The 25,648-nt window shown below is 42.0% G+C and overlaps 1 protein-coding gene across 1 annotated transcript in view; it reads right to left on the reverse strand.

Annotated features, from left to right (window-relative positions):
* LOC139749130 (uncharacterized) overlaps positions 1 to 25,648 on the reverse strand; it is a 191,519-nt gene that overhangs the window by 46,864 nt on the left and 119,007 nt on the right. Inside the window, exon 6 of the mRNA XM_071662751.1 lies at positions 15,708 to 15,846. Within this exon, the coding sequence (XP_071518852.1) occupies positions 15,708 to 15,846 (139 nt within the window). The remainder of the gene's footprint in view (positions 1 to 15,707; positions 15,847 to 25,648) is intronic.

Below are 25,648 nucleotides of genomic sequence, written 5' to 3' on the forward strand. Positions count from 1 at the left end.
CTCCCAAAATTTTCGCCCCCTCCCCCACCCTATGATCCACTTCCGCTTCCATGGTTCCATCCGCTGACAGATCCACTCCCAGATATCTAAAACACTTCACTTCCTCCAGTTTTTCTCCATTCAAACTCACCTCCCAATTGACTTGACCCTCAACCCGACTGTACCTAATAACCTTGCTCTTATTCACATTTACTCTTAACTTTCTTCTTCCACACACTTTACCAAACTCAGTCACCAGCTTCTGCAGTTTCTCACATGAATCAGCCACCAGCGCTGTATCATCAGCGAACAACAACTGACTCACTTCCCAAGCTCTCTCATCCCCAACAGACTTCATACTTGCCCCTCTTTCCAGGACTCTTGCATTTACCTCCCTAACAACCCCATCCATAAACAAATTAAACAACCATGGAGACATCACACACCCCTGCCGCAAACCTACATTCACTGAGAACCAATCACTTTCCTCTCTTCCTACACGTACACATGCCTTACATCCTCGATAAAAACTTTTCACTGCTTCTAACAACTTGCCTCCCACACCATATATTCTTAATACCTTCCACAGAGCATCTCTATCAACTCTATCATATGCCTTCTCCAGATCCATAAATGCTACATACAAATCCATTTGCTTTTCTAAGTATTTCTCACATACATTCTTCAAAGCAAACACCTGATCCACACATCCTCTACCACTTCTGAAACCGCACTGCTCTTCCCCAATCTGATGCTCTGTACATGCCTTCACCCTCTCAATCAATACCCTCCCATATAGTTTACCAGGAATACTCAACAAACTTATACCTCTGTAATTTGAGCACTCACTCTTATCCCCTTTGCCTTTGTACAATGGCACTATGCACGCATTCCGCCAATCCTCAGGCACCTCACCATGAGTCATACATACATTAAATAACCTTACCAACCAGTCAACAATACAGTCACCCCCTTTTTTAATAAATTCCACTGCAATACCATCCAAACCTGCTGCCTTGCCGGCTTTCATCTTCCGCAAAGCTTTTACTACCTCTTCTCTGTTTACCAAATCATTTTCCCTAACCCTCTCACTTTGCACACCACCTCGACCAAAACACCCTATATCTGCCACTCTGTCATCAGACACATTCAACAAACCTTCAAAATACTCATTCCATCTCCTTCTCACATCACCACTACTTGTTATCACCTCCCCATTTACGCCCTTCACTGAAGTTCCCATTTGCTCCCTTGTCTTACGCACCCTATTTACCTCCTTCCAGAACATCTTTTTATTCTCCCTAAAATTTACTGATAGTCTCTCACCCCAACTCTCATTTGCCCTTTTTTTCACCTCTTGCACCTTTCTCTTGACCTCCTGTCTCTTTCTTTTATACTTCTCCCATTCAATTGCATTTTTTCCCTGGGGATAGGGGAGAAAGAATACTCCCACGTATTCCCTGCGTGTCGTAGAAGGCGACTAAAGGGGAGGGAGCGGGGGGCCGGAAATCCTCCCCTCTCACTTTTTTTTTTTTTTTTTTTTTTTTTTTTTTTAATTTTTCCAAAAGAGGGAACAGAGAAGGGGCCCAGGTGAGGATATTCCCTCAAGGGCCCAGTCCTCTGTTCTCAACGCTACCTCGCTAATGCGGGAAATGGCGAATAGTATGAAAGAAAGAAAAGAAAGATATATATATATATATATATATATATATATATATATATATATATATATATATATATATATATATATATATATATATATATTTTTTTATTTTACAGGAGGGAGACAGCGACAAAGCAAAAAAAAAAAAATATATATATATATATATATATATATATATATATATATATATATATATATATATATTTTTTTTTTTCTTTTTTGCAGCTGTCTCCCGCGTTTGCGAGGTAGCGCAAGGAAACAGACGAAAGAAATGGCCCAACCCACCCCCATACACATGTATATACATACGTCCACAGACGCAAATATACATACCTACACAGCTTTCCATGGTTTACCCCAGACGCTTCACATCCCTCGATTCAATCCACTGACAGCACGTTAACCCCGGTATACCACATCGCTCCAATTCACTCTATTCCTTGCCCTCCTTTCACCCTCCTGCATGTTCAGGCCCCGATCACACAAAATCTTTTTCACTCCATCTTTCCACCTCCAATTTGGTCTCCCTCTTCTCCTTGTTCCCTCCACCTCTGACACATATATCCTCTTGGTCAATCTTTCCTCACTCATTCTCTCCATGTGCCCAAACCATTTCAAAACACCCTCTTCTGCTCTCTCAACCACGCTCTTTTTATTTCCACCTCTTACCCGTACGTTACTTACTCGATCAAACCACCTCACACCACACATTGTCCTCAAACATCTCATTTCCAGCACATCCATCCTCCTGCGCACAACTCTATCCATAGTCCACGCCTCGCAACCATACAACATTATTGGAACCACTATTCCTTCAAACATACCCATTTTTGCTTTCCGAGACAATGTTCTCGACTTCCACACATTCTTCAAGGCTCCCAGAATTTTCGCCCCCTCCCCCACCCTATGATCCACTTCCGCTTCCATGTTTCCATCTGCTGCCAGATCCACTCCCAGATATCTAAAACACTTCATTTCCTCCAGTTTTTCTCCATTCAAACTCACCTCCCATTTGACTTGACCCTCAACCCTAATGTACCTAATAACCTTGCTCTTATTCACATCTACTCTTAACTTTCTTCTTTCACACACTTTACCAAACTCAGTCACCAGCTTCTGCAGTTTCTCACATGAATCAGCCACCAGCGCTGTATCATCAGCGAACAACAACTGACTCACTTCCCAAGCTCTCTCATCCCCAACAGACTTCATACTTGCCCCTCTTTCCAAAACTCTTGCATTCACCTCCCTAACAACCCCATCCATAAACAAATTAAACAACCATGGAGACATCACACACCCCTGCTACAAACCTACATTCACTGAGAACCAATCACTTTCCTCTCTTCCTACACGTACACATGCCTTACATCCTCGATAAAAACTTTTCACTGCTTCTAACAACTTGCCTCCCACACCATATATTCTTAATACCTTCCACAGAGCATCTCTATCAACTCTATCATATGCCTTCTCCAGATCCATAAATGCTACATACAAATCCATTTGCTTTTCTACGTATTTCTCACATACATTCTTCAAAGCAAACACCTGATCCACACATCCTCTACCACTTCTGAAACCACACTGCTCTTCCCCAATCTGATGCTCTGTACATGCCTTAACCCTCTCAATCAATACCCTCCCATATAATTTGCCAGGAATACTCAACAAACTTATACCTCTGTAATTTGAGCACTCACTCTTATCCCCTTTGCCTTTGTACAATGGCACTATGCACGCATTCCGCCAATCCTCAGGCACCTCACCATGAGTCATACATACATTAAATAACCTTACCAACCAGTCAACAATACAGTCACCCCCTTTTTTAATAAATTCCACTGCAGTACCATCCAAACCTGCTGCCTTGCCGGCTTTCATCTTCCGCAAAGCTTTTCCTACCTCTTCTCTGTTTACCAAATCATTTTCCCTAACCCTCTCACTTTGCAAACCACCTCGACCAAAACACCCTATATCTGCCACTCTATCATCAAACACATTCAACAAAACTTCAAAATACTCACTCCATCTCCTCACATCACCACTACTTGTTATCACCTCCCCATTTGCGCCCTTCACTTTATTTACCTCCTTCCAGAACATCTTTTTATTCTCCCTAAAATTTAATGATACTCTCTCACCCCAACTCTCATTTGCCCTTTTTTTCACCTCTTGCACCTTTCTCTTGACCTCCTGTCTCTTTCTTTTATACATCTCCCACTCAATTGCATTTTTTCCCTGCAAAAGTCGTCCAAATGCCTCTCTCTTCTCTTTCACTAATACTCTTACTTCTTCATCCCACCACTCACTACCCTTTCTAATCAAGCCAACTCCCACTATTCTTATGCCACAAGCATCTTTTGCGCAATCCATCACTGATTCCCTAAATACATCCCATTCCTCCCCCACTCCCCTTACTTCCATTGTTCTCACCTTTTTCCATTCTGTACTCAGTCTCTCCTGGTATATGTATATATATATATATATATATATATATATATATATATATATATATATATATATATATATATATATATATATATATTTATTTTATTTTATTTATTATACTTTGTCGCTGTCTCCCGCGTTTGCGAGGTAACGCAAGGAAACAGACGAAAGAAATGGCCCAACCCCCCCCCACCCCATACACACGTATACACATACGTCCACACACGCAAATACACATACCTACACAGCTTTCCATGGTTTACCCCAGACGCTTCACATGCCTTGATTCAATCCACTGACAGCACGTCAACCCCGGTATACCACATCGCTCTAATTCACTCTATTCCTTGCCCTCCTTTCACCCTCCTGCATGTTCAGGCCCCGATCACACAAAATCTTTTTCACTCCATCTTTCCACCTCCAATTTGGTCTCCCTCTTCTCCTCGTTCCCTCCACCTCCGACGCATATATCCTCTTGGTCAATCTTTCCTCACTCATTCTCTCCATGTGCCCAAACCACTTCAAAACACCCTCTTCTGCTCTCTCAACCACGCTCTTTTTATTTCCACACATCTCTCTTACCCTTACGTTACTCACTCGATCAAACCACCTCACACCACACATTGTCCTCAAACATCTCATTTCCAGCACATCCATCCTCCTGCGCACAACTCTATCCATAGCCCACGCCTCGCAACCATACAACATTGTTGGAACCACTATTCCTTCAAACATACCCATTTTTGCTTTCCGAGATAATGTTCTCGACTTCCACACATTCTTCAAGGCTCCCAGAATTTTCGCCCCCTCCCCCACCCTATGATCCACTTCCGCTTCCATGGTTCCATCCGCTGCCAGATCCACTCCCAGATATCTAAAATATATATATATATATATATATATATATATATATATATATATATATATATATATATATATATCAGATTGGGGAAGAGCAGTGTGGTTTCAGAAGTGGTAGAGGATGTGTGGATCAGGTGTTTGCTTTGAAGAATGTATGTGAGAAATACTTAGAAAAGCAAATGGATTTGTATGTAGCATTTATGGATCTGGAGAAGGCATATGATAGAGTTGATAGAGATGCTCTGTGGAAGGTATTAAGAATATATGGTGTGGGAGGCAAGTTGTTAGAAGCAGTGAAAAGTTTTTATCGAGGATGTAAGGCATGTGTACGTGTAGGAAGAGAGGAAAGTGATTGGTTCTCAGTGAATGTAGGTTTGCGGCAGAGGTGTGTGATGTCTCCATGGTTGTTTAATTTGTTTATGGATGGGGTTGTTAGGGAGGTAAATGCAAGAGTTTTGGAAAGAGGGGCAAGTATGAAGTCTGTTGGGGATGAGAGAGCTTGGGAAGTGAGTCAGTTGTTGTTCGCTGATGATACAGCGCTGGTGGCGGATTCATGTGAGAAACTGCAGAAGCTGGTGACGGAGTTTGGTAAAGTGTGTGGAAGAAGAAAGTTAAGAGTAAATGTGAATAAGAGCAAGGTTATTAGGTACAGTAGGGTTGAGGGTCAAGTCAATTGGGAGGTGAGTTTGAATGGAGAAAAACTGGAGGAAGTGAAGTGTTTTAGATATCTGGGAGTGGATCTGTCAGCGGATGGAACCATGGAAGCGGAAGTGGATCATAGGGTGGGGGAGGGGGCGAAAATTTTGGGAGCCTTGAAAAATGTGTGGAAGTCGAGAACAGTATCCCGGAAAGCAAAAATGGGTATGTTTGAAGGAATAGTAGTTCTAACAATGTTGTATGGTTGCGAGGCGTGGGCTATGGATAGAGTTGTGCGCAGGAGGATGGATGTGCTGGAAATGAGATGTTTGAGGACAATGTGTGGTGTGAGGTGGTTTGATCGAGTAAGTAACGTAAGGGTAAGAGAGATGTGTGGAAATAAAAAGAGCGTGGTTGAGAGAGCAGAAGAGGGTGTTTTGAAATGGTTTGGGCACATGGAGAGAATGAGTGAGGAAAGATTGACCAAGAGGATATATGTGTCGGAGGTGGAGGGAACGAGGAGAAGAGGGAGACCAAATTGGAGGTGGAAAGATGGAGTGAAAAGGATTTTGTGTGATCGGGGCCTGAACATGCAGGAGGGTGAAAGGAGGGCAAGGAATAGAGTGAATTGGAGCGATGTGGTATACAGGGGTTGACGTGCTGTCAGTGGATTGAATCAAGGCATTTGAAGCGTCCGGGGTAAACCATGGAAAGCTGTGTAGGTATGTATATTTGCGTGAGTGGACGTGTGTATGTACATGTGTATGGGGAGGGTTGGGCCATTTCTTTCGTCTGTTTCCTTGCGCTACCTCGCAAACGCGGGAGACAGCGACAAAGTATAAAAAAAAAAAAAATATATATATATATATATATATATATATATATATATATATATATATATATATATATATATATATATCCCTGGGGATAGGGGAGAAAGAATACTTCCCACGTATTCCCTGCGTGTCATAGAAGGTGACTAAAAGGGGAGGGAGCGGGGGGGGCTGGAAATCCTCCCCTCTTGTTTTTTTTTTTTTTTTTTTTTAATTTTCCAAAGGAAGGAACAGAGAGGGGGGCCAGGTGAGGATGTTCCATCAGAGGCCCAGTCCTCTGTTCTTAATGCTACCTTGCTAACGCGGGAAATGGCGAATAGTTTGAAAGAAAAAAAAAAAATTTATATATGTATATATTTTTTTTTTTTTTTTGGCTTTGTCGCTGTCTCCCGCATTTCCGAGGTAAAGCAAGGAAACAGACGAAAGAAATGGCTCAACCCACCCCCATACATATGTATATACATATGTCCACACACGCAAATATACATACCTACACAGCTTTCCATGGTTTACCCCAGACGCTTCACATGCCCTGATTCAATCCACTGACAGCACGTCAACCCCGGTATACCACATCGATCCAATTCACTCTATTCCTTGCCCTCCTTTCACCCTCCTGCATGTTCAGGCCCCGATCACACAAAATCTTTTTCACTCCATCTTTCCACCTCCAATTTGGTCTTCCACTTCTCGTTCCCTCCATCTCCGACACATATATCCTCTTGGTCAATCTTTCCTCACTCATTCTCTCCATGTGCCCAAACCATTTCAAAACACCCTCCTCTGCTCTCTCAACCACGCTCTTTTTATTTCCACACATCTCTCTTATCCTTACGTTACTTACTCGATCAAACCACCTCACACCACACATTGTCCTCAAACATCTCATTTCCAGCACATCCGTCTTCCTGCGCACAACTCTATCCATAGCCCACGCCTCGCAACCATACAACATTGTTGGAACCACTATTCCTTCAAACATACCCATTTTTGCTTTCCGAGATAATGTTCTCGACTTCCACACATTCTTCAAGGCTCCCAGGATTTTCACCCCCTCCCCCACCCTATGATCCACTTCCGCTTCCATGGCTCCATCTGCTGCCAGATCCACTCCCAGATATCTAAAACACTTCACTTCCTCCAGTTTTTCTCCATTCAAACTTACCTCCCAACTGACTTGACCCTCAACCCGACTGTACCTAATAACCTTGCTCTTATTCACATTTACTCTTAACTTTCTTCTTTCACACACTTTGCCAAACTCAGTCACCAGCTTCTGCAGTTTCTCACATGAATCAGCCACCAGCGCTGTATCATCAGCGAACAACAACTGACTCACTTCCCAAGCTCTCTCATCCCCAACAGACTTCATACTTACCCCTCTTTCCAAAACTCTTGCATTCACCTCCCTAACAACCCCATCCATAAACAAATTAAACAACCATGGAGACATCACACACCCCTGCCGCAAACCTACATTCACTGAGAACCAATCACTTTCCTCTCTTCCTACACGTACACATGCCTTACATCCTCGATAAAAACTTTTCACTGCTTCTAACGACTTGCCTCCCACACCATATATTCTTAATACCTTCCACAGAGCATCTCTATCAACTCTATCATATGCCTTCTCCAGATCCATAAATGCTACATACAAATCCATTTGCTTTTCTAAGTATTTCTCACATACATTCTTCAAAGCAAACACCTGATCCACACACCCTCTACCACTTCTGAAACCACAATGCTCTTCCCCAATCTGAAGCTCTGTACATGCCTTCACCCTCTCAATCAATACCCTCCCATATAATTTACCAGGAATACTCAACAAACTTATACCTCTGTAATTTGAGCACTCACTCTTATCCCCTTATATATATATATATATATATATATATATATATATATATATATATATATATATATATATATATATGTAAGTCATGTGTACGTGTAGGAAGAGAGGAAAGTGATTGGTTCTCAGTGAATGTAGGTTTACGGCAGGGGTGTGTGATGTCTCCATGGTTGTTTAATTTGTTTATGGATGGGGTTGTTAGGGAGGTGAATGCAAGAGTTTTGGAAAGAGGGGCAAGTATGAAGTCTGTTGGGGATGAGAGAGCTTGGGAAGTGAGTCAGTTGTTGTTCGCTGATGATACAGCGCTGGTGGCTGATTCATGTGAGAAACTGCAGAAGCTGGTGACTGAGTTTGGTAAAGTGTGTGAAAGAAGAAAGTTAAGAGTAAATGTGAATAAGAGCAAGGTTATTAGGTACAGTAGGGTTGAGGGTCAAGTCAATTGGGAGGTGAGTTTGAATGGAGAATAACTGGAGGAAGTGAAGTGTTTTAGATATCTGGGAGTGGATCTGGCAGTGGATGGAACCATGGAAGCGGAAGTGGATCATAGGTTGGGGGAGGGGGTGAAAATTCTGGGAGCCTTGAAGAATGTGTGGAAGTCAAGAACATTACCTCGGAAAGCAAAAATGGGTATGTTTGAAGGAATAGTGGTTCCAACAATGTTGTATGGTTGCGAGGCATGGGCTATGGATAGAGTTGTGCGCAGGAGGATGGATGTGCTGGAAATGAGATGTTTGAGGACAATGTGTGGTGTGAGGTGGTTTGATCGAGTAAGTAACGTAAGGGTAAGAGAGATGTGTGGAAATAAAAAGAGCGTGGTTGAGAGAGCAGAAGAGGGTGTTTTGAAATGGTTTGGGCACATGGAGAGAATGAGTGAGGAAAGATTGACCAAGAGGATATATGTGTCAGAGGTGGAGGGAACGAGGAGAAGAGGGAGACCCCAATTGGAGGTGGAAAGATGGAGTGAAAAAGATTTTGTGTGATCGGGGCCTGAACATGCAGGAGGGTGAAAGGAGGGCAAGGAATAGAGTGAATTGGAGCGATGTGGTATACCGGGGTTGACGTGCTGTCAATGGATTGAATCGGGGCATGTGAAGCGTCTGGGGTAAACCATGGAAAGCTGTGTAGGTATGTATATTTGCGTGTGTGGATGTATGTATATACATGTGTAAGGGGGTGGGTTGGGCCATTGCTTTCGTCTGTTTCCTTGCGCTACCTCGCAAACGCGGGAGACAGCGACAAAGCAAAAAAAAAAAAAAATATTTATTTCCCAGGGGATAGGGGAGAAAGAATACTTCCCACGTATTCCCTGCGTGTCATAGAAGGCGACTAAAAGGGGAGGGAGCGGGGGGCTGGAAATCCTCCCCTCTCTATTTTTCTAATTTTTCCAAAAGAAGGAACAGAGAAGGGGGCCAGGTGAGGATATTCCCTGAAAGGCTCAGTTCTCTGTTCTTAACGCTACCTCGCTGATGCGGGAAATGGCGAATAGTTTGAAAGAAAGAAAGATATATATATATTTATATTCATTTTTACTTATTTATTTTGCTTTATCGCCGTCTCCTGCGTTAGCGAGGTAGCGCAAGGAAACAGACGAAAGAATGGCCCAACCCACCCACATACACATGTATATACATACACGTCCACACACGCAAAATATACATACCTATACATCTCAACGTATACATACATATACACACACAGACATATACACATATACACATGTACATAATTCATACTGTCTGCCTATATTCATTCCCATCACCACCTTGTCACACATGAAATAACATCCCCTTCCCCCCTCATGTGTGTGAGGTAGCGCTAGGAAAAGACAACAAAGGCCACATTCGTTCACACTCAGTCTCTAGCTGTCATGTTATAATGCACCGAAACCACAGCTCCCTTTCCACATCGAAGCCCCACAGAACTTTCCATGGTTTACCTCAGATGCTTCACATGCCCTGGTTCAATCCATTGCCAGCACATCGACCCCAGTATACCACATCGTTCCAATTCACTCTATTCCTTGCACGCCTTTCACCCTCCTGCATGTTCAGGCCCCAATCACTCAAAATCTTTTTCACTCCATCTTTCCACCTCCAATTTGGTCTCCCACTTCTCCTCGTTCCCTCCACCTCTGACACATATATCCTCTTTGTCAGTATTTCCTCACTCATTCTCTCCATGTTACCAAACCATTTCAAAACACCCTCCTCTCCTCTCTCAACCACACTCTTTTTATTACCACATATCTCTCTTACCCTATTATTACTTACTCATTACCACACATCTCTCTTACCCTATTATCACTTACTCAATCAAACCACCTCACACCACATATTGTCCTCAAATATCTCATTTCCAGCACATCTACCCTCCTGCGCACAACTCTATCCATAGCCCACGCCTCACAGCCATACAACATTGTTGGAACCACTATTCCTTCAAACATACCCATTTTTGCTTTCCGGGATAATGTTCTCGACTTCCACACATTCTTCAAGACTCCCAGAATTTTTGCCCCCTCTCCCACCCCATGATTCACTTCCGCTTCCATGGTTCCATCTGCTGCCAAATCCACTCCCAGATATCTAAAACACTTCACTTCCTCCAGTTTTTCTCCATTCAAACTCACCTCCCAATTGACTTGACCCTCAACCCTACTGTACCTAATAACCTTGCTCTTATTCACATTTACTCTTAACTTTCTTCTTTCACACACTTTACCAAACTCAGTCACCAGCTTCTGTAGTTTCTCACATGAATCAGCCACCAGCACTGTATCATCAGCGAACAACAACTGACTCACTTCCCAAGCTCTCTCATCAACGACAGAATGCATAATTGCCCCTCTTTCCAAACCTCTTGCATTCACCTCCCTAGCAACCCCATCCATAAACAAATTAAACAACCATGGACACATCACACACCCCTGCCTAATGGGGAGGTGATAACAAGTAGTGGTGATGTGAGAAGGAGATGGAGTGAGTATTTTGAAGGTTTGTTGAATGTGTTTGATGACAGAGTGGCAGATATAGGGTGTTTTGGTCGAGGTGGTGTGCAAAGTGAGAGGGTTAGCGAGAATGATTTGATAAACAGAGAAGAGGTAGAAAAAGCTTTGCGGAAGATGAAAGCCGGCAAGGCAGCGGGTTTGGATGGTAATGCAGTGGAATTTATTAAAAAAGTGGGTGACTGTATTGTTGACTGGTTGGCGAGGTTATTTAATGTATGTACGACTCATGGTGAGTTGCCTGAGGATTGGCGGAATGCTTGCATAGTGCCATTGTACAAAGGCAAAGGGGATAAAAGTGAGTGCTCAAATTACAGAGGTATAAGTTTGTTGAGTATTCCTGGGAAATTATATGGGAAGGCATTGATTGAGAGGGTGAAAGCATGTACAGACCATCAGAATGGGGAAGAGCAGTGTGGTTTCAGAAGTGGTAGAGGATGTGTGGATCAGGTGTTTGCTTTGAAGAATGTATGTGAGAAATATTTAGAAAAGCAAATGGATTTGTATGTAGCATTTATGGATCTGGAGAAGGCATATGATAGAGTTGATAGAGATGCTCTGTGGAAGGTATTACGAATATATGGTGTGGGAGGCAAGTTGTTAGAAGCAGTAAAAAGTTTTTATCGAGGATGTAAGGCATGTGTACATGTAGGAAGAGAGGAAAGTGATTGGTTCTCAGTGAATGTAGGTTTGCGCCAGGGGTGTGTGATGTCTCCATGGTTGTTTAATTTGTTTATAGATGGGGTTGTTTGGGAGGTGAATGCAAGAGTTTTGGAAAGAGGGGCAAGTATGCAGTCTGTTGTGGATGAGAGTGCTTGGGAAGTAAGCCAGTTGTTGTTCGCTGATGATACAACGCTGGTGGCTGATTCATGTGAGAAACTGCAGAAGCTGGTGACTGAGTTTGGTAAAGTGTGTGAAAGAAGAAATATATTTTTCTATTTTATTTGCTTTGTCGCTGTCTCCTGCGTTAGTGAGGTAGCGCAAGGAAACAGACGAAAGAATGGCCTAACCCACCCTCATACACATGTATATACATACACGTTCACACACGCATATATAAATACCTATACATCTCAATGTACACATATATATATATATACATATATATACACACACAGACATATACATATATACACATGTACATAATTCATACTGTCTGCCTTTATCTATTCCCATCACCACCTCGCCACACATGGAATAACAACCTACTCCCCCCTCATGTGTGCGAGGTAGTGCTAGGAAAAGACAACAAAGGCACCATTTGTTCACACTCAGTCTCTAGCTGTCATGTAATAATGCACCAAAACCACAGCTCCCTTTCCACATCCAGGCCCCAAAGAACTTTCCATGGTTTACCTCAGACGCTTCACAGGCCCTGGGTCAATCCATTGACAGCAATTCGACCCCGGTATACCACATCATTCCAATTCACTCTATTCCTTGCACGCCTTTCACCCTCCTGCATGTTCAGGCCCCGATCACTCAAAATCTTTTTCACTCCATCTTTCCACCTCCAATTTGGTTTCCCACTTCTTCTCGTTCCCTCCACCTCTGACACATATATCCTCTTTGTCAATCTTTCCTCACTCATTCTCTCCATGTGACCAAACCATTTCAAAACACCCTCTTCTGCTCTCTCAAACACACTCTTTTTATTTCCACACATGTCTCTTACCCTTACATTACTTACTCGATCAAACCACCTCACACCACATATTGTCCTCAAACATCTCATTTCCAGCACATCCACCCTCCTGCGCACAACTCTATCCATAGCCCACACCTCGCAGCCATACAACATTGTTGGAACCACTATTCCTTCAAACATACCCATTTTTGCTTTCCAAGATAATATTCTCGACTTCCAAACATTCTTCAAGGCTCCCAAAATTTTTGCCCCCTCCCCCACCCTATGATTCTCTTCTGCTTCCATGGTTCCATCCGCTGCCAGATCCACTCCCAGATATCTAAGACACTTTACTTCCTCCAGTTTTTCTCCATTCAAACTTACCTCCCAGTTGACTTGACCCTCAACCCTACTGTACCTAATAACCTTGCTCTTATTCACATTTACTCTTAACTTTCTTCTTTCACACACTTTACCAAACTCAGTCACCAGCTTCTGCAGTTTCTCACATGAATCAGCTACCATCGCTGTATCATCAGCGAACAACAACTGACTCACTTCCTAAGCTCTCTCATCCACAACAGACTTCATACTTGCCCCTCTTTCCAAAACTCTTGCATTCACCTCCCTAACAACCCCATCCATAAACAATTTAAACAACCATAGCGACATCACACACCCCTGCCGCAAACCTACATTCACTGAGAACCAATCACTTTCCTCTTTTCCTACACGTACACATGCCTTACATCCTCGATAAAAACGTTTCACTGCTTCTAACAACTTGCCTCCCACACCATATATTTATATATATATATATATATATATATATATATATATATATATATAGGGAGGTAAGTTTGAATGGAGAAAAACTGAAGGAAGTAAAGTGTTTTAGATATCTGGGAGTGGATCTGGCAGCGGATGGAACCATGGAAGCGGAAGTGGATCATAGGGTGGGGGAGGGGGTGAAAATCCTGGGAGCCTTGAAGAATGTGTGGAAGTCGAGAACATTATCTCGGAAAGCAAAAATGGGTATGTTTGAAGAAATAGTGGTTCCAACAATGTTGTATGGTTGCGAGGCGTGGGCTATGGATAGAGTTGTGCGCAGGAGGATGGATGTGCTGGAAATGAGATGTTTGAGGACAATGTGTGGTGTGAGGTGGTTTGATCGAGTGATCGAGTAAGTAATGTAAGGGTAAGAGAGATGTGTGGAAATAAAAAGAGCGTGGTTGAGAGAGCAGAAGAGGGTGTTTTGAAATGGTTTGGGCACATGGAGAGAATGAGTGAGGAAAGATTGACCAAGAGGATATATGTGTCGGAGGTGGAGGGAACGAGGAGAAGTGGGAGACCAAATTGGAGGTGGAAAGATGGAGTGAAAAAGATTTTGTGTGATTGGGGCCTGAACATGCAGGAGGGTGAAAGGAGGGCAAGGAATAGAGTGAATCGGATCGATGTGGTATACCGGGGTTGATGTGCTGTCAGTGGATTGAATCAGGGCATGTGAAGCGTCTGGGGTAAACCATGGAAAGCTGTGTAGGCATGTATATTTGCGTATGTGGACGTATGTATATACATGTGTATGGGGGTGGGTTGGGCCATTTCTTTCATCTGTTTCCTTGCGCTACCTCGCAAACGCGGGAGACAGCGACAAAGCAAAAAAATAAAATATATATATATATATATATATATATATATATATATATATATATATATATATATATATAAGTGGTTTGATTGAGTAAGTAATGAAAGGGTAAGAGAGATGTGTGGTAATAAAAAGAGTGTGGTTGAGAGATCAGTAGAGATCAGAAAGATGGAGTGAAAAAGATTCTGAGTGATCAGGGCCTGAACATGCAGGAGGGTGAAAGACGTGCAAGGAATAGAGTGAATTGGAACGATGTGTTATACCGGGATCGACATGCTGTCAATGGTTTGAACCAGGGCATGTGAAACGTCTGGGGTAAACCATGGAAAGTTCTGTGGGGCCTGGATGTGGAAAGGGAGCTGTGGTTTCGGTGCATTATACATGGTAGCTAGAGACTGAGTGTGAACGAATGTGGCCTTTGTTGTCTTTTCCTAGCACCTTCTCGAGCACATGCGGGGGAGGGGGTTTTTATTTCATGTGTGGTGGGGGTGGCGACGGGAATGAATAAGGGCAGACAGTATGAATTATGTACATGTGTATATACGTATACGTCTGAGTCTGTATATATATCTATATTTATACGTTGAGATGTATAGGTATGTATATGTGCGTGTGTGGACGTGTATGTATATACATGTGTATGTGGGTGGGTTGGGCCATTCCTTCGCCTGTTTCCTTGTGCTACCTTGCTAACGCGGAGACAGCGACATAGTATAATATAATTAGAAATAAAATAAATAAATACATATATATAAAAGCCACAGTGACATCATACAGCCCTGCCTCACACCAAAAAAAAAAAACCTAAACTGTTTAGTGAAGTGTTGGTAAGTACAGTGAGCACCTTAAGTAATGGAGCTACAGGCTGTGTCAAACACAAAACAAATGATTAGTAATGTGAAGCCATGGTAATTTGCAGAGCAGGGCTGAATGCAGGTGCTTCCAATGGGTAGCAATTCAAGAAAGCACATCTACCTTTCTTAATTTACCTATCTTTTCAGCTAGTATGAAATTTCACAAACTATCTTTTTTGGCTGGTATGAAATTTCACAAACTTTTTGTCAAGTATGAGCTTTCTGTTAACAAGTTCCAGTAATGTACACAATACAGTTTAAAAAAAAACCTCTCACAAAGGTAAAATACTTACTTGAGATACATATTCCTCTCTGAGAAGTTGCAAGCAGCAAAGTCAAAGTTTGGGCAGTTGACTGCAAGTAATTTAGGGAAAAGCATGTTTTCCACCATAACAGCTGGGTCCTCATACCAGTTCCCATATATGAAAATGCCTGGAAAACAACATGACTATTATCAACGACAAGTAAAAATCAAAATTCTTTAAACATTCTTTTTCAATCAGTTCAAACAGTAATACAGTAAATCTAATATGAAAAAAAGGAAAATTCTAAGGTTTCACATATCTAGTTCTGAACATCTTGAATGAAGAAGACTACCTGAGATACTGAATTCTCAGTATACTATTTTTGTGTGTATATTTCTATTTCTTCATACTTGTTTGCCATTTCTTGCTTTAGCAAGGCAGCACTGAGAAAAGATGAAACAATTGCTTCATTTGCTCACATCCACTCTCCAGCTGTTATGTATAATACATCAAAAAAGGAACCTATCACCCACAGTCAAGCCCCAAAGACCAATCCCTTAGTTTCTCCTGACCACTTCACATCCCAGTTCATCCCGCTGACAACACATCATCTCCCCCACACACCACATCACTACAATTTTCTCTATCCCATGTCTTCATCCTTCTGAATGCTTTGGCCTGACACCTCAAAAAGGCTTTTCATCCATCATTACATCTACTTCTTTGTCTTCCCCTCACTCTTTCTCCTTCCACCCAAAGCATATAGACTCTCTTTGTCAGTCGTTCCTTACTGATCCTCTCCATACCTCCAAACCACTTTAACATATCTTGGTCAGTTTGCTCGATTAGACTGCACTAATTACCACGCCTTCCTTGTACAATGACATTCCCAAATGATGAACCCTCTTCACACCAAATGTGGTCCTCAAGTATTTCATTCCAGCACATCCATCCTTTAATATTCTTTTGCATTTTGGGTTCAAGACTAACATCCTTACAATACTGTTGGAATGATTAGTCCTTCAAACATACCCATCTTTGCTCTAACAGACAATGACCTCTCCTTACACAAACCCTTAATGTATCCAGAAACAGTGTCCCCTGTCCCATCATATGACTTACTTCAGCTCCCATGGTTCCTTCTGCTGTCATGTGTACTCCTAGATACTTAAAGCACTCCACCTCCTCCAGGTTCTTTCCCTTCAAACTCACATTCTGACCATCCTATCTGGCCCCCTGGTTAAATCTCATTACAGTCCTATTATTTACATTAACCTTCTTTCACATATTCTCCCAGAATTAGACAATGGCTTCTGGAGTTACTCTCTTGAGCCATGTTTTCATCAAATAGCAACTGACTTATTTTCCAAGCTTAACCACACCTAGTTTACAGCAGACCCACCCCTCTCTCTCTCTCTCTCACTCTCTCTCTCTCTCTCTCTCTCTCTCTCTCTCTCTCTCTGACCCTCACATTTACCTCCCTCACCACCCTGATGAATAGAGTGAACAATCACTGTGATATCACACAATCTAACACATATCTACATTCACTTGAAACTAATCACCCACCTCTCCTCTTATTCAAACACATATTTTACTATCACAAGAACAACTCATTGTATCTCATTATGGCTTTCCTCCTACATCATATATCTGCAGTGCTTTCACAAGGGATCTTCTCTTTCTTCAAGTATAAAAAAAAAATTAAAAGTAAATGCCTGGTCCAAACATTTGTGATCTAAGACACACACACACACACACACACACACATACATATATATATGGATTGAAGCAAGGCATGTGAAGCGTCTGGGGTAAACCATGGAAAGCTGTGTAGGTATGTATATTTGCATGTGTGGACGTATGTATATACATGTGTATGGGGGTGGGTTGGGCCATTTCTTTCGTCTGTTTCCTTGCGCTACCTCGCAAACGCGGGAGAGAGCGACAAAGCAAAAAAAAAAAAAAAAAAAAGTATAATAAAAAAAATAAAAATATATATATATATATATATATATATATATATATATATATATATATATATATATATATATATATATATATATAAATATATATATATATATTATCCCTGGGGATAGGGGAGAAAGAATACTTCCCACGTATTCCCTGCGTGTCGTAGAAGGCGACTAAAGGGGAGGGAGCGGGGGGCTGGAAATCCTCCCCTCTCACTTTTTTTTTTTTTTTTTTTTTTTCCCAAAAGAGGGAACAGAGAAGGGGCCCAGGTGAGGATATTCCCTCAAGGGCCCAGTCCTCTGTTCTCAACGCTACCTCGCTAATGCGGGAAATGGCGAATAGTATGAAAGAAAGAAAAGAAAGATATATATATATATATATATATATATATATATATATATATATATATATATATATATATATATTTTTTTTTTTTTGCAGGAGGGAGACAGCGACAAAGCAAAAAAAAAAAAAAATATATATATAAAAAAAAAAAAAAATATATATATATATATATATATATATATATATATATATATATATATATATATATATATATATATATATATTATCCCTGGGGATAGGGGAGAAAGAATACTTCCCACGTATTCCCTGCGTGTCGTAGAAGGCGACTAAAGGGGAGGGAGCGGGGGGCCGGAAATCCTCCCCTCTAACTTTTTCTTTTTTTTTTTTTTTTTTTTTTTAATTTTCCAAAAGAGGGAACAGAGAAGGGGCCCAGGTGAGGATATTCCCTCAAGGGCCCAGTCCTCTGTTCTGAACGCTACCTCGCTAATGCGGGAAATGGCGAATAGTATGAAAGAAAGAAAAGAAAGATATATATATATATATATATATATATATATATATATATATATATATATATATATATATATATATATATATATATATTTTTTTACAGGAGGGAGACAGCGACAAAGCAAAAAAAAAAAAAAATGTAGAGGATGTGTGGATCAGGTGTTTGCTTTGAAGAATGTATGTGAGAAATACTTAGAAAAGCAAATGGATTTGTATGTAGCATTTATGGATCTGGAGAAGGCATATGATAGAGTTGATAGAGATGCTCTGTGGAAGGTATTAAGAATATATGGTGTGGGAGGCAAGTTGTTAGAAGCAGTGAAAAGTTTTTATCGAGGATGTAAGGCATGTGTACGTGTAGGAAGAGAGGAAAGTGATTGGTTCTCAGTGAATGTAGGTTTGCGGCAGGGATGTGTGATGTCTCCATGGTTGTTTAATTTGTTTATGGATGGGGTTGTAAGGGAGGTAAATGCAAGAGTCCTGGAAAGAGGGGCAAGTATGAAGTCTGTTGGGGATGAGAGAGCTTGGGAAGTGAGTCAGTTGTTGTTCGCTGATGATACAGCGCTGGTGGCTGATTCATGTGAGAAACTGCAGAAGCTGGTGACTGAGTTTGGTAAAGTGTGTGGAAGAAGAAAGTTGAGAGTAAATGTGAATAAGATCAAGGTTATTAGGTACAGTAGGGGTGAGGGTCAAGTCAATTGGGAGGTGAGTTTGAATGGAGAAAAACTGGAGGAAGTGAAGTGTTTTAGATATCTGGGAGTGGATCTGTCAGCGGATGGAACCATGGAAGCGGAAGTGGATCATAGGGTGGGGGAGGGGGCGAAAATTTTGGGAGCCTTGAAAAATGTGTGGAAGTCGAGAACATTATCTCGGAAAGCAAAAATGGGTATGTTTGAGGGAATAGTGGTTCCAACAATGTTGTATGGTTGCGAGGCGTGGGCTATGGATAGAGATGTGCGCAGGAGGATGGATGTGCTGGAAATGAGATGTTTGAGGACAATGTGTGGTGTGAGGTGGTTTGATCGAGTAAGTAACGTAAGGGTAAGAGAGATGTGTGGAAATAAAAAGAGCGTGGTTGAGAGAGCAGAAGAGGGTGTTTTGAAATGGTTTGGGCACATGGAGAGAATGAGTGAGGAGAGATTGACCAAGAGGATATATGTGTCGGAGGTGGAGGGAACGAGGAGAAGAGGGAGACCAAATTGGAGGTGGAAAGATGGAGTGAAAAAGATTTTGTGTGATCGGGGCCTGAACATGCAGGAGGGTGAAAGGAGGGCAAGAAATAGAGTGAATTGGAGTCATGTGGTATACAGGGGTTGACGTGCTGTCAGTGGATTGAAGCAAGGCATGTGAAGCGTCTGGGGTAAACCATGGAAAGCTGTGTAGGTATGTATATTTGCGTGTGTGGACGTGTGTATGTACATGTGTATGGGGGGGGGTTGGGCCATTTCTTTCGTCTGTTTCCTTGCGCTACCTCGCAAACGCGGGAGACAGCGACAAAGTAAAAAAAAAAAAAAAAAAAAAAAAAAAAAAAAATATATATATATATATATTTTTTTTAATTTTCCAAAAGAAGGAACAGAGAATTGGGCCAGGTGAGGGTATTCCCTCAAAGGCCCAGTCCTCTGTTCTTAACGCTACCTCGCTAATGCGGGAAATGGCGAACAGTTTAAAAAAAAAAAAAAAAAAAAAATATATATATATATATATATATATATATATATATATATATATTTTTTTTTCTTTTTTGCAGCTGTCTCCCGCGTTTGCGAGGTAGCGCAAGGAAACAGACGAAAGAAATGGCCCAACCCACCCCCATACACATGTATATACATACGTCCACACACGCAAATATACATACCTACACAGCTTTCCATGGTTTACCCCAGACGCTTCACATGCCTCGATTCAATCCACTGACAGCACGTCAACCCCGGTATACCACATCGCTCCAATTCACTCTATTCCTTGCCCTCCTTTCACCCTCCTGCATGTTCAGGCCCCGATCACACAAAATCTTTTTCACTCCATCTTTCCACCTCCAATTTGGTCTCCCTCTTCTCCTTGTTCCCTCCACCTCCGACACATATATCCTCTTGGTCAATCTTTCCTCACTCATTCTCTCCATGTGACCAAACCATTTCAAAACACCCTCTTCTGCTCTCTCAACCATGCTCTTTTTATTTCCACCTCTTACCCGTACGTTACTTACTCGATCAAACCACCTCACACCACACATTGTCCTCAAACATCTCATTTCCAGCACATCCATCCTCCTGCGCACAACTCTATCCATAGTCCACGCCTCGCAACCATACAACATTATTGGAACCACTATTCCTTCAAACATACCCATTTTTGCTTTCCGAGACAATGTTCTCGACTTCCACACATTCTTCAAGGCTCCCAGAATTTTCGCCCCCTCCCCCACCCTATGATCCACTTCCGCTTCCATGTTTCCATCTGCTGCCAGATCCACTTCCAGATATCTAAAACACTTCATTTCCTCCAGTTTTTCTCCATTCAAACTCACCTCCCATTTGACTTGACCCTCAACCCTAATGTACCTAATAACCTTGCTCTTATTCACATTTACTCTTAACTTTCTTCTTTCACACACTTTACCAAACTCAGTCACCAGCTTCTGCAGTTTCTCACATGAATCAGCCACCAGCGCTGTATCATCAGCGAACAACAACTGACTCACTTCCCAAGCTCTCTCATCCCCAACAGACTTCATACTTGCCCCTCTTTCCAAAACTCTTGCATTCACCTCCCTAACAACCCCATCCATAAACAAATTAAACAACCATGGAGACATCACACACCCCTGCCGCAAACCTACATTCACTGAGAACCAATCACTTTCCTCTCTTCCTACACGTACACATGCCTTACATCCTCGATAAAAACTTTTCACTGCTTCTAACAACTTGCCTCCCACACCATATATTCTTAATACCTTCCACAGAGCATCTCTATCAACTCTATCATATGCCTTCTCCAGATCCATAAATGCTACATACAAATCCATTTGCTTTTCTACGTATTTCTCACATACATTCTTCAAAGCAAACACCTGATCCACACATCCTCTACCACTTCTGAAACCACACTGCTCTTCCCCAATCTGATGCTCTGTACATGCCTTCACCCTCTCAATCAATACCCTCCCATATAATTTACCAGGAATACTCAACAAACTTATACCTCTGTAATTTGAGCACTCACTCTTATCCCCTTTGCCTTTGTACAATGGCACTATGCACGCATTCCGCCAATCCTCAGGCACCTCACCATGAGTCATACATACATTAAATAACCTTACCAACCAGTCAACAATACAGTCACCCCCTTTTTTAATAAATTCCACTGCAGTACCATCCAAACCTGCTGCCTTGCCGGCTTTCATCTTCCGCAAAGCTTTTCCTACCTCTTCTCTGTTTACCAAATCATTTTCCCTAACCCTCTCACTTTGCAAACCACCTCGACAAAAACACCCTATATCTGCCACTCTATCATCAAACACATTCAACAAAACTTCAAAATACTCACTCCATCTCCTCACATCACCACTACTTGTTATCACCTCCCCATTTGCGCCCTTCACTTTATTTACCTCCTTCCAGAACATCTTTTTATTCTCCCTAAAATTTAATGATACTCTCTCACCCCAACTCTCATTTGCCCTTTTTTTCACCTCTTGCACCTTTCTCGACCTCCTGTCTCTTTCTTTTATACGTCTCCCACTCAATTGCATTTTTTCCCTGCAAAAGTCGTCCAAATGCCTCTCTCTTCTCTTTCACTAATACTCTTACTTCTTCATCCCACCACTCACTACCCTTTCTAATCAAGCCAACTCCCACTATTCTTATGCCACAAGCATCTTTTGCGCAATCCATCACTGATTCCCTAAATACATCCCATTCCTCCCCCACTCCCCTTACTTCCATTGTTCTCACCTTTTTCCATTCTGTACTCAGTCTCTCCTGGTATATGTATATATATATATATATATATATATATATATATATATATATATATATATATATATATATATATATATATATATATTTATTTTATTTTATTTATCATACTTTGTCGCTGTCTCCCGCGTTTGCGAGGTAACGCAAGGAAACAGACGAAAGAAATGGCCCAACCCCCCCCCACCCCATACACACGTATACACATACGTCCACACACGCAAATACACATACCTACACAGCTTTCCATGGTTTACCCCAGACGCTTCACATGCCTTGATTCAATCCACTGACAGCACGTCAACCCCGGTATACCACATCGCTCCAATTCACTCTATTCCTTGCCCTCCTTTCACCCTCCTGCATGTTCAGGCCCCGATCACACAAAATCTTTTTCACTCCATCTTTCCACCTCCAATTTGGTCTCCCTCTTCTCCTCGTTCCCTCCACCTCCGACGCATATATCCTCTTGGTCAATCTTTCCTCACTCATTCTCTCCATGTGCCCAAACCACTTCAAAACACCCTCTTCTGCTCTCTCAACCACGCTCTTTTTATTTCCACACATCTCTCTTACCCTTACGTTACTCACTCGATCAAACCACCTCACACCACACATTGTCCTCAAACATCTCATTTCCAGCACATCCATCCTCCTGCGCACAACTCTATCCATAGCCCACGCCTCGCAACCATACAACATTGTTGGAACCACTATTCCTTCAAACAAACCCATTTTTGCTTTCCGAGATAATGTTCTCGACTTCCACACATTCTTCAAGGCTCCCAGAATTTTCGCCCCCTCCCCCACCCTATGATCCACTTCCGCTTCCATGGTTCCATCCGCTGCCAGATCCACTCCCAGATATCTAAAATATATATATATATATATATATATATATATATATATATATATATATATATATATATATATATATATATATCAGATTGGGGAAGAGCAGTGTGGTTTCAGAAGTGGTAGAGGATGTGTGGATCAGGTGTTTGCTTTGAAGAATGTATGTGAGAAATACTTAGAAAAGCAAATGGATTTGTATGTAGCATTTATGGATCTGGAGAAGGCATATGATAGAGTTGATAGAGATGCTCTGTGGAAGGTATTAAGAATATATGGTGTGGGAGGCAAGTTGTTAGAAGCAGTGAAAAGTTTTTATCGAGGATGGAAGGCATGTGTACGTGTAGGAAGAGAGGAAAGTGATTGGTTCTCAGTGAATGTAGGTTTGCGGCAGAGGTGTGTGATGTCTCCATGGTTGTTTAATTTGTTTATGGATGGGGTTGTTAGGGAGGTAAATGCAAGAGTTTTGGAAAGAGGGGCAAGTATGAAGTCTGTTGGGGATGAGAGAGCTTGGGAAGTGAGTCAGTTGTTGTTCGCTGATGATACAGCGCTGGTGGCGGATTCATGTGAGAAACTGCAGAAGCTGGTGACGGAGTTTGGTAAAGTGTGTGGAAGAAGAAAGTTAAGAGTAAATGTGAATAAGAGCAAGGTTATTAGGTACAGTAGGGTTGAGGGTCAAGTCAATTGGGAGGTGAGTTTGAATGGAGAAAAACTGGAGGAAGTGAAGTGTTTTAGATATCTGGGAGTGGATCTGTCAGCGGATGGAACCATGGAAGCGGAAGTGGATCATAGGGTGGGGGAGGGGGCGAAAATTTTGGGAGCCTTGAAAAATGTGTGGAAGTCGAGAACAGTATCCCGGAAAGCAAAAATGGGTATGTTTGAAGGAATAGTAGTTCCAACAATGTTGTATGGTTGCGAGGCGTGGGCTATGGATAGAGTTGTGCGCAGGAGGATGGATGTGCTGGAAATGAGATGTTTGAGGACAATGTGTGGTGTGAGGTGGTTTGATCAAGTAAGTAACGTAAGGGTAAGAGAGATGTGTGGAAATAAAAAGAGCGTGGTTGAGAGAGCAGAAGAGGGTGTTTTGAAATGGTTTGGGCACATGGAGAAAATGAGTGAGGAAAGATTGACCAAGAGGATATATGTGTCGGAGGTGGAGGGAACGAGGAGAAGAGGGAGACCAAATTGGAGGTGGAAAGATGGAGTGAAAAGGATTTTGTGTGATCGGGGCCTGAACATGCAGGAGGGTGAAAGGAGGGCAAGGAATAGAGTGAATTGGAGCGATGTGGTATACAGGGGTTGACGTGCTGTCAGTGGATTGAATCAAGGCATTTGAAGCGTCCGGGGTAAACCATGGAAAGCTGTGTAGGTATGTATATTTGCGTGAGTGGACGTGTGTATGTACATGTGTATGGGGAGGGTTGGGCCATTTCTTTCGTCTGTTTCCTTGCGCTACCTCGCAAACGCGGGAGACAGCGACAAAGTATAAAAAAAAAAAAAAAATATATATATATATATATATATATATATATATATATATATATATATATATATATATATATATATATCCCTGGGGATAGGGGAGAAAGAATACTTCCCACGTATTCCCTGCGTGTCATAGAAGGTGACTAAAAGGGGAGGGAGCGGGGGGGCTGGAAATCCTCCCCTCTTGTTTTTCTTTTTCTTTTTTTTTTATTTTCCAAAGGAAGGAACAGAGAGGGGGGCCAGGTGAGGATGTTCCATCGGAGGCCCAGTCCTCTGTTCTTAACGCTACCTTGCTAACGCGGGAAATGGCGAATAGTTTGAAAGAAAAAAAAAAAAAATTATATATATATTTTTTTTTTTTTTTTTGGCTTTGTCGCTGTCTCCCGCATTTCCGAGGTAAAGCAAGGAAACAGACGAAAGAAATGGCTCAACCCACCCCCATACATATGTATATACATACGTCCACACACGCAAATATACATACCTACACAGCTTTCCATGGTTTACCCCAGACGCTTCACATGCCCTGATTCAATCCACTGACAGCACGTCAACCCCGGTATACCACATCGATCCAATTCACTCTATTCCTTGCCCTCCTTTCACCCTCCTGCATGTTCAGGCCCCGATCACACAAAATCTTTTTCACTCCATCTTTCCACCTTCAATTTGGTCTTCCACTTCTCGTTCCCTCCATCTCCGACACATATATCCTCTTGGTCAATCTTTCCTCACTCATTCTCTCCATGTGCCCAAACCATTTCAAAACACCCTCCTCTGCTCTCTCAACCACGCTCTTTTTATTTCCACACATCTCTCTTATCCTTACGTTACTTACTCGATCAAACCACCTCACACCACACATTGTCCTCAAACATCTCA

Source organism: Panulirus ornatus, chromosome 6 (genome assembly GCF_036320965.1).
Source record: "Panulirus ornatus isolate Po-2019 chromosome 6, ASM3632096v1, whole genome shotgun sequence".
NCBI lineage: Eukaryota > Metazoa > Arthropoda > Malacostraca > Decapoda > Palinuridae > Panulirus > Panulirus ornatus.